The sequence below is a fragment of the Lissotriton helveticus genome, chromosome 9 (genome assembly GCF_964261635.1).
Source record: "Lissotriton helveticus chromosome 9, aLisHel1.1, whole genome shotgun sequence".
Lineage (NCBI taxonomy): Eukaryota > Metazoa > Chordata > Amphibia > Caudata > Salamandridae > Lissotriton > Lissotriton helveticus.
In genome coordinates, this window is record NC_136070.1 from 285,493,132 (window position 1) to 285,504,203 (window position 11,072).

Here is an 11,072-nt window from a genome sequence, read left to right on the forward strand (position 1 = left end):
GCTTAGTGGTCATTATCTGTCTTTTTAACAATTGCACGGCAAGGAGGAATATCAATTAATTTTAACGAATAGTACAAATAAGGTGGTATATCAATCATTCATATTAATTTTAAGTTTTCATATCAAATGTTTAAAGAAACTGATTTAACTATAAGTATACCAGGTTATTGTCCTTGCACTAATAAGTTTGTTCAATGCCCACACCAACGCATTGCTGCTCTAATTCACTATTAGCCATTGGTTTGCCTCTCCTATATAATTTAAAAAGGTATAATTGTATATAACCTCTATACCAAAAGGACTTTGATGCAGGACAAGCCATTGCACTAAACTTGCTGATACTAAAGCACACTGTAGTGGACAAAACAGCAAATACATAGTCAAAAAAATATGAAATCCCATGCACAAACATTTCCATAGCATGGTTGCATTGTATTCTGCATAACTAGATTCATAGCAGTACAGGGATGTACCCTTGCTTCAGAAGAAATTAAAACTTAAAAAAAAAAAAAACACAAAGCTACAACACAATGCCATAAAGTAAAAATCTGCATAAATACCTTAAAAACTAAATATTGGCAGAATTAAACAAATGAATGAATAGACATTCATTTAACATGATGCCCCATCAAAATCTATATTAAGCTCTAACCAATCGCTATTTAGTATAATCAATGCCTTCATACAATTTTCGAATCTCACCTTGCTGGCTTCAACCCAAAAAGACTCAAGCACTACAACACTATCAAATACAGTGTCAACAGACCACTATGAATCAAATCAATGATTGCCACAGAAGCATAAAGGGCACCCAAATTCTAAAAGCACTACATTACCATGCTAATGGGTAGCAAGAGTTATCCAAAAGGCATATCATAACATGGCTCATATTTACAGACCACAACCGCCATAAGTCTTAGCTAAATTTACATATAAAATGCAACAAATATAAAAAATATAGATAACTATGAACACAGGTCACCTATTCATTTCTTTTGTAACTTACTTCATTTGCTTTATTCTTTCACGAAGACAGACTAACACTTCGTTGGTGTGTGCATCGAAACCCTAAAAAGTGTGCTTAAAATGTAAAGACCAAACGTCATGAGTACAGTGCACCAAGAGCAGGTCCTTTGCCTCCAACGCTTCTGGCTAATAGTGATGGCTTATTTTTGTAGGCTGGGGGACCGAGGTCACTCAACAGGAAAAACAAGGCACCCTGGGTGTCAAATACTTTGGTTTAAAACAGGTTTGGCTAACAGAATATAGAGAGATATCTATATCTTCTGTTTGCCAAACCTGTATTTGTGTGTGTGTGTATATATATATATATTTTTTTTTTTAAGCAAAACAGGGTTGAGTATTTTTTTTACTTAAAGTGTGATACAAAAACAAAAATGAAAAGCAATAAAAAGTGGTGATACATTGTTTTGCTCAACCCTGCTGCCATTTTATGGACATTGATTCAGTACTGAAACATGTGATAAGTTTGCTATAACATGATTAGCCAGCACTAAGCGTCAAATAGCCCAAAATGTAGGGGGTTAATAAGGGATATGAACTGAAAAAGAAGTTTATGTAACGCTTTTTCTAAAAATGTGGGGTTCGTAGCACTGTAAATGTTAGGCATCAATAATTAATATGAAGCTAAAGAGCAAGCCACGACACAGAACATCATTAATTATCATAAATACCCTGCACTGTAATATAATGCTAAAGTTTCGTTTTTTTAATTACTAAACATAAAGCATAGAATAACGCGCAAGATGGTGGTTATTTTAAAATAGCAAAGCAGCAGCCCGGTAAAATAAGAGAAGTCGGAAACTGCATGTTACCACTTCAAGAGTAGAGTGAATAATATTTATTTGCCAGTGCATAATTATAACTAAACGGCAAGAGCGATCTTGAAATGGCACAAGCTCGCATCTCAGTGTTCATCTGCCTGGGGCTGCACAACTACTCTCGGGAGAGCTAGCAAAACAACTAATTTCGTGAGCCGCCTTTGTGATAAACATGCCCGGTAAGCAGTAGCCTAAAGCCTTTCTTCTTGTCGCCATCACCAGCCAGGGGCTCATTTCACGGACCTGCCCTCACTCGAACAACCCCACTAACTCAGCAATAGCACACAAATCGAATAAACTGAAATGTATTCGAAGCAGTTCATTCGCCGAGCCTGCCTCACACACAACAAATCGCACAAAATTAGAGTCCCTGCTTCCTTCCTCCATTTGTAGTCATCCTCGCACTGCCACAACCCATATATAAGCGATTCCCCTGCCTCGCTCCCTCCCCAGCGCCGCAGATCATTCTCTCTCCCCTCCCTCCGCAGCAGCACCTCCCTTGCTGGCAGCCAAAGCCCGTCTCCCTATTTAAAGCCTTGGCCCGGCTGTATAAATGGAGAGGCGGTGACGTGGGCCTGCAAAGCACCTTCCCATCCTGCAGAGTCTATATTAGAGAGCTGCAATGGCTCTATATAAACAGGGAGCCGAGGGGGAGCCGCACAGAGGGAGAGAGGCGGAGAGCGAGGGAGGAGGCCATGTTTGCTGCCACTGCAGCTCCCAGCCACAGCGGCACAGAACCCCCGGGGAGCACAGGGCCCCCAGGAGCCGTCTTTACCACTGAAGGAGGATCGGAAAATATTCTATTGGGTTTTAGGATATTTCGTTTTATTTTTGGGGACGATTCATAAGATTCAAAACAAATAAAATAAGCTTTAATTCGTTTGATCGAATTAGGGATTTATACATGTTCATCGTTAACAGCAAACAGTCGGGTGGATTGTTTTTTGGGAGGGGTTTCGGCTCAAATCCGCAAGGTTTGGAAGGCGCTTTGCGGGCGGCTTTTGTTCACAGGCGCGCAAAGTACATGGCTTAAAATGGCTCCTTCGGGAAGAGAACATAATCAAGGCGCATAGAAAAGGGGTAAAAATAAAATAGCCGATTACGCCACCCTGAAAATACCAATCACGACTTCTGAACACCAACTTTAACCCCCGCCACAAAACCGTAGTATTTGCAAGTGAATTAAGTACTACATGTAACGTCTAACACAATCCGCCGCCTTCACCTGGAAGGCTCACACACAGGATCCCACCACGTAAGCTCGTAATATGGGTTAAGAAGCGCCCTTCCCCCAGATAAGTAAGAACACGCGAACAACGTGTGTTACAGGGTATCTGTGCACCACAACGCACTAGGGATTCCTTTGCTCGTCTGTGTCCCCCTTGCCTACCAGGAGCTGTGTACCCCATGCCTCTCGAGAAATACCACAAAACAACAATGCCTGACCTAGAGAACCCTGGTTAAAATATTGTTTATACAACTCCAAGTTGACTGTCATGATCCCACTGTAACGGAGTATAGACTGTTGGGGACACACATATGTGAACTACATCTGTCCTGGGGAGCGACTGACACCACAATAGACGAAGAATTAAGGGATGAGGGGGGTGGACATCTTAGCAGCACCTTCCCTGATTCCTCAAGAATACCGTGAAGGGGGCCTCCATGTTAACAAGCGTGTGTTGTGTGAAGTGACTGGAAAGAGAGGTCTTTTACTGTGTCCCTCTCGATTCCAGGGAGGGAAGAGAGTGGGTGAGAGGATAAGAGGTTTCAAACAGGACAACTAAGTCCAGGGGCGCCTACTCGTGTGTAGAGAGGGGTCCCGTTCATTTCCACGTAGCTTGGGATTCCCTAGCTTTCCCACGGTTACATCTCCTGCTTACCACGGGATTCGAGTTTGCAGAGTTCGCCATTTCCAAATAATAAATTAAAAACACTGGATTAAAAAATATAAAATCGAAAAAAAGTTCTTTAAAAAAGCGCCATCAGATAAAAGCCCATGGGATAGTAGGTAAGGGGTCCAGGGACAAGGAGGAGGGTTACAAAGCTGTCTCCTTGGTTTCTCCAGCAAGCGGCGGTCGCTCCTCTGTGCGGGGAAGGGGAGGCTTCAGTGGGGGGGCCGCCGCCGCCAGCCGTCTGCTCAGCCCGCGCGCCACCTTTATATACCGAGCGAAGGAGCTGCGAGCCGCGAGACAGGGGCAGGGGCAGGGCACGAGTCGACACCGCGAGAGCCGAGACATACGGGTAATCAGCAGCAGCGTCGCGCCGGGACTTGTAGTTTCAGGGAGGCGCGTTGGGCTTGCGCAGGAGCCGAAACTTTCGCGATAAAGAGAGGTTTTGACGGCACGCTGGGAATTGTAGTTTAGCTATGCCAATAACTCTGAGGAAACTGATGGCTAGAAAGTTTTAAGACCTCCAGTCTGTCTTTATCAGTGGGTCTCTGAAGACTCCTGCGAGTGACTGGCACTTCGCTAAATTTCACACGGTGAATAAAGTACATTGCGTTCAGAGCAGCTTGTGGGAGTTGTAAACACATATGCCAACCTTTCAACGCTACAAATAGGGAGAGTTAAACAAAACACGCATTTGCAATGCAATAGGTCTCGCATTAGGAAAGTTTGAGCTATTGGTATTGTAAATGACAATTTTTTAATTTATTTGTTGGTTTTGAAAATAGCGAAATTAATAGCTTTGTCATTTACAATGCCAATAGTTATAACTTTCGCAAATGTGACACCTATAGCATTTGTAATGCAATATGTGTTGTATTTACGTGACTTAGATGTATTGCTATTACACATTTTTTTAAATAATTAATACTTAAATAAAAGTTATTGTAATTTATAATCGCAATAGCTTAAACTTTTGTAAATAACTTTTGTGAATATTATGTTCAGTGTATTTTATTGTGACGAAAATCCAAGAACAGAAGTGAAATATTAACATCTTTTTGTGACATTTGTAATAAAGCTTGAAACATTGCGAGAACATATTTGAACTAGTTATTGTTGAATGGTTGCACAGATTGATGTTGTGGTGGCGCTGAGTGATGTTGTGGTGGCGACAAGTGATGCTGTGGCGTTCAGTGATGCTGTGGTGATGCGATAGATAGAGTGAGTGTGATAGAATAGAGTGAGTACGATAGATAAAGGAAGGGCAATAGATAGAGTGAGAGCGATAGAAAGATAGATAGATAGATAGATAGATAGATAGATAGATAGATAGATAGATAGATAGATAGATAGATAGATAGATAGAGTGAGTGAGGGCGATAGATAGAGTGAGGGCGATAGATAGACAGATAGATAGAGTGAGGGCGATAGATAGATAGATAGATAGATAGATTGATGGTGATAGATAGACAGATAGAGTGAGGGCGATAGACAGATAGAATGAGGGCGATAGATAGAGTGAGGGCGATAGATAGATAGAAAAGGGGTAAAAATAAAATAAAATAGCCTTTTACGCCACCCTGAAAATACCAATCGCGACTTCTGAACACCAACTTTAACCCCCGCCACAAAACCGTAGTATTTGCAAGTGAATTAAGTACTACATGTAACGTCTCCTAACACAATCCGCCGCCTTCACCTGGAAGGCTCACACACAGGATCCCACCACGTAAGCTCGTAATATGGGTTAAGAAGCGCCCTTCCCCCAGATAAGTAAGAACACGCCAACAACGTGTGTTACAGGGTATCTGTGCACCACAATGCACTAGGGATTCCTTTGCTCGTCTGTGTCCCCCTTGCCTACCAGGAGCTGTGTACCCCATGCCCCTCGAGAAATACCACAAAACAACAATGCCTGACCTAGAGAACCCTGGTTAAAATATTGTTTCTACAACTCCAAGTTGACTGTCATGATCCCACTGTAACGGAGTATAGACTGTTGGGGGCACATACATATGTGAACTACATCTGCCCTGGGGAGCGACTGACACCACAATAGACGAAGAATTAAGGGATGAGGAGGGTGGACATCTTAGCAGCACCTTCGCTGATTCCTCAAGAATACCGTGAAGGGGGCCTCCATGTTAACAAGAGTGTGTTGTGTGAAGTGACTGGAAAGAGAGGTCTTTTACTGTGTCCCTCTCGATTCCAGGGAGGGAAGAGAGTGGGTGAGAGGATAAGAGGTTTCAAACAGGACAACTAAGTCCAGGGGCGCCTACTCGTGTGTAGAGAGGGGTCCCGTTCATTTCCACGTAGCTTGGGATTCCCTAGCTTTCCCACGGTTACATCTCCTGCTTACCACGGGATTCGAGTTTGCAGAGTTCGCCATTTCCAAATAATAAATTAAAAACACTGGATTAAAAAATATAAAATCGAAAAAAAGTTCTTTAAAAAAGCGCCATCAGATAAAAGCCCATGGGATAGTAGGTAAGGAGTCCAGGGACAAGGAGGAGGGTTACAAAGCTGTCTCCTTGGTTTCTCCAGCAAGCGGCGGTCGCTCCTCTGTGCGGGGAAGGGGAGGCTTCAGTGGGGGGGCCGCCGCCGCCAGCCGTCTGCTCAGCCCGCGCGCCACCTTTATATACCGAGCGAAGGAGCTGCGAGCCGCGAGCCGAAATTAATAGCTTTGTCATTTACAATGCCAATAGTTATAACTTTCGCAAATGTGACACCTATAGCATTTTGTTGGGCAGGCCACATGAAGGGCTCGCTCCCTCCCCGCAGGACAGGGCCCGGGCCACCGTCAGCACCATTGCCCGGCCCAGCCGCCATCTTGGACACGGCACCACGCGGCCGTGCGGCCTCAGCCCGACCCCAACCCTGGGCCTGGCCAGGCCCCGACATCCCGGCACCACCCTCCACCCAGGAGGTGAACGGCCCACTTGGCAGGTCAATGGGAGTACGAAGTGTCGATGGCTCTCCCCCGCCAGGTGCCGAGCACCCCCAGCCTCCTCGGGCGCTGGCTCCAGCCCCCTGCTGGGTGTCTGGACTCCCTCATCCCGGACCTCCCGACCTCCAAGAGCGAGGGTCCGGACATCAAAGGGCGCCAGACCTATAACTGAGGCAGCCCCAGGACAGGAAGGCAGTTGTATCCTGGAGTCGAGAGACACCGCGACAAACTCATCCTTGACGGACTGCTGGCGCTGCCACAGCCCTGCCTTGTGAACTATTGTCCTGCCTGCTGGCGCTGCCGCGGCCCTCTGCAACCTTCATCCTCGTTGGGACCTGCTGGCGCTGCCGCGGCCCGTTGTAACCTTCATCCTCGTGGGACCTGCTGGCGCTGCCGCGGCCCGTTGTAACCTTCATCCTCGTGGGACCTGCTGGCGCTGCCGCGGCCCGTTGTAACCTTCATCCTCGTGGGACCTGCTGGCGCTGCCGCGGCCCGTTGTAACCTTCATCCTCGTTGGGACCTGCTGGCGCTGCCGCGGCCCGTTGCCACCTACGACCTCTTCGGGACCTGCCGGCGCTGCCGCGGTCTGACCCCTCCGAACACCGAGCTCGAGTATTGTGAGCCATCACCGTTACACCCCCGTACCCGTGGGTACCCAGACTGTCCCGCTACCCCCTTCCCCTACTAGAGACTAGAATTGAGAGGATCATCGTGTCCTGATTGCCTTGTATCGTACCACTCTACTCCCAGAAGTGCCTATAAAAGGTGTTACCCTGAACTTTGTGTGGTGTCCATCTGTGGGGGGGAAGTTACCTGTCTGTGCGATCACTGTGCTCGGCCGACCCTCCAGGTCCCCGTCTAACATTGGTGGCTAGCGGCGCGATCCGAACCAACGCGTACCGTACAGACAGTAACTCACCCTACGACTAAAACCACAATGACGACCAAAGAGAGCGGATCGGCGGAGAAGTTCCAGATGGAAAAGCTGGAAGAATACAACCACCGAGAGCTCAAACAATTTTGCATGGACTTAGGCATTGCTACCACCGGGCTAAGCACAAAAGAAGACTTCAAAAACGCCCTAGAGGCCTGGACAGAGACAAATACCGCAACCCCCCGGGACCCCGCAGCCCCGGAAGTCAACACCACCCGGACGGAGGAACGGAGAACAGGCCCCTCCCATGAAGAGATCCAAGAGCGGGAAAAAAATAGATTACACGAGTTAGACTTGGCACGACTCAGATTAGACGGAGAATTGAAACTGGCGGAACAAAAAATAAACTTAGAACACTTGCGGCTCAGAGAAGAGCGAGAGGAAAAACAGAGACAGAGAGACCTCGAAGAAAAAAGACTGGCATACGAGCACGAGTGCAAACTAGCAGAGATAGAAATGCGCAAACTGAACAAAAACCTAGGGGTGCCCGAGCAACCGCACTCCCCGGGTCCTACCGAGCAGAAGGTCCACATCCCCAAGGATGTGGTCCGAGAATATCACCGGAACGACGACATACAGCAGTGGTTCAAGGCCTATGAGATTGCCATGACCGCCCACCGGGTCGCTCGAAGTGACTGGGGAGCCGGTCTATGGGGGAGATTCGTCAACGAGGGTCGTGATGCCCTGCTGCAGCTTCCGGACCATCAAATGACGTCCTATGACCACATGAAGGCCGCCCTCCTCAGTCGATATGGACTTACACCCGAAATGTACCGCCAGAGGTTCCGCAACTGCACCAGGATCCCAGGTACGACGTGGTTGGAATACGTGAACTATTTCAGCCGAGCCTTCGAGGGGTGGATCAAGGGTAACAACGTAACCACTTACGAACAACTCTTCAATCTCATTGTGTGGGAGCACCTCTCCAACAACTGCTTTGTCGAGCTCAGGCAGCACCTCCTCGACAGTAAATTAACTGAACCCCGGCAGCTCGCCACCGAGGCTGACCGGTGGGAGAGCACCCGAGTGGCCCGGAGTGGGCCGAACGAGCAGAACAGAACCAACCAAGGTCACCATCGTCCCCGAGGAGGAGGAGGAGGCCCGGGCCGGGGCAGAGACGCCGCCCCGGCCGCACCCACTAACGCCACCCCGGCCCCAGCAGGCCGGGGAAACCCCCCGATGCGCCCGGGGTTCCGAGCGAACGTGACGTGTCATCGATGCCAGCGAGTCGGCCACTATGCCAGTGACCCGACCTGCCCGAAGAACCAGGCCCCCGGGCCCCGCCAGATGGCGGCCGCCGCCCTGGGAGAAGAACAAGTCTCCGAAGACACGGAGACCTATGAGTCGGAGCAGTTCGAGTGGGAACCCGCCGCCATGACCCTGGCATGCCTAGGAGGAAGAGACATGGTCCCGCGGACTCCCCTGCCCGCCAACACTCGGAAGTACAGCCAATGGGTGAGCATCAATGGGCGCAAGGCCGAGGCCCTGCGTGACACCGGGGCCAGTGTGACGGCCGTCCGCTGTCACCTGGTGACCCCAGAACAAATCCTACCAAACGTACTTTGCCCCGTCCGATCGGCAGATAACTCGGAGAGCCTGTGTCGGATGGCCTGCGTCCCCTTCGAATGGGGAGGAGTGTCCGGCATGCTGAAAGTAACTGTCCGTGACGATGCCCCCGTAGACTGCCTCCTGGGGAACGATCTCGAGAGCTCCCCGTGGGCCGCTGTGGAAAGAAGAGAGCATCTGGGGATGTTGGGTCTCCCGGACTGGGCGTGCGTAACCACCCGGTCCATGGCCACCCGCACCATCCCTAGACCAGAAGAACCAGAATGGGCAGCACCTCCGCCCTCGATCACTCCAGAAGAAGACTTCCTCCAGACCGACCACCCGGACCCCACCCCAGAGGGGTCCACACAGCCCCCCGAGCTTCCCGACCTGGCTCAGTGGCGTCAAGAAGGGGGGCCCACCCAGGAACAATTCCGGCAGGAGCAAAAGACCTGCCCCTCCCTCGAGGGATTGCGACAGCAAGCGCTCGCCCAGAGCCAAGGAGACACCACCGGGGCCCACTGGGTTTATTGGGACAATGATCTCTTGTACAGCGAACAGAAAATCGCAGAACTGGGGGCCGGGCGAGTGCTGGTGGTGCCCCTCCACTTCAGAGACTTCCTGTTGAACCTAGCCCATGATGTCCCCCTGGCCGGGCACCTGGGCCAAGACAAGACCTACCACCGCCTGGTGACTCACTTTTTTTGGCCCAAAATGAGAAATGACGTATCCAACCATTGCCGGTCCTGCCCGACCTGCCAGGCCAGTGGGAAGAGCGGCCGCAAACTCAAGGCACCCCTACAACCATTCCCCGTGGTGACCACCCCGTTCGAAAGGGTGGGAATAGACATTGTGGGGCCCCTGGACCCCCGAACAGCACAGGGACATCGCTTCATCCTGGTCCTGGTGGATCACGCTACCCGCTATCCTGAGGCGGTCCCCCTTCGTACGATAACAGCCCCAGTAGTGGGTCGAGCCTTGATGGGGATCTTCTCTCGAGTGGGCTTCCCCCAGGAAGTCGTCAGCGACAGGGGTACGAACTTTATCTCAAAATACATGAAGTCCCTCTGGCAACAGTGTGGGGTCACCTACCGATTCACGACCCCCTATCACCCTCAAGGGAACGGACTGGTTGAGCGATTCAACCGCACGCTCAAAGGGATGATTGGGGGGTTGGAAGAGCCCCTCCGTCGCCAGTGGGATGTGCTACTACCGTGCCTTCTCTTTGCCTACCGAGAAGTCCCCCAGAAGTCCCTCGGCTTCAGCCCTTTCGAACTCTTGTATGGACACCCGGTGCGAGGCCCGCTCAGCCTAGTCAAAGAAGGCTGGGAAATGCCCCCTCTAAAGAACACTCCAGATGTTTTCAAGTACCTCCTAACCCTCCGCAACCAGACCAGAAGGTTCAGAGAGATGGCAAAAGCAAACCTGGAGGCCAGTCAGGAGGACATGAAAAGGTGGTACGATCAAAATGCATCCTCCATCGAATTTGAACCCGGCCAACAAGTGTGGGTAATGTCTCCCACCGAACCATGCGCCCTGCAAGACAAATGGACGGGGCCCTTCAAAGTAATCGAGCGCAAAAACCCTGTCACCTATCTCATCGATATGGAATCTTCCCGAAACCCTCTCCGGGTCCTCCACGCTAATAGACTGAAACCCCACTTTGTACGCTCCGAACTCAGTCTCCTGATGGCAACCGACAATGGAACCGAGGAGGACTCCGAACCCCTTCCTGACCTCCTACGGTCACGGGAGAAGGACGGCTCCGTGGACGGGGTCCGACTCTCGGAGGCCCTCACCCTGGAACAGCGCCAAGACTGCCGAGTCCTCCTGCTCCAGTTCTCCACCCTGTTCTCCCTCACCCCAGGGGTCACCCCCTGGTGCTTACACGACGTGGACACTGGAGACAGTCC

The 11,072-nt window shown here is 50.1% G+C and overlaps 1 protein-coding gene across 3 annotated transcripts in view; it reads right to left on the reverse strand.

Moving 5' to 3' along the window:
* The window catches only part of GTF2A1 (general transcription factor IIA subunit 1), a 176,465-nt gene extending 172,457 nt beyond the window's left edge, over window positions 1-4,008 (reverse strand). The window contains exon 1 of one of the 3 annotated variants that reach the window (XM_078660000.1): window positions 3,725-3,979. In XM_078660000.1, coding sequence (XP_078516126.1) covers window positions 3,725-3,754 — 30 coding nt within the window. In that variant the 5' untranslated portion in view covers window positions 3,755-3,979. Of the gene's footprint in view, window positions 1-3,724 lie in introns of all 3 variants that reach the window. The other 2 variants (XM_078659998.1, XM_078659999.1) reach the window with 2 other exon arrangements.
* Window positions 4,009-11,072: the final 7,064 nt, after the last annotated feature.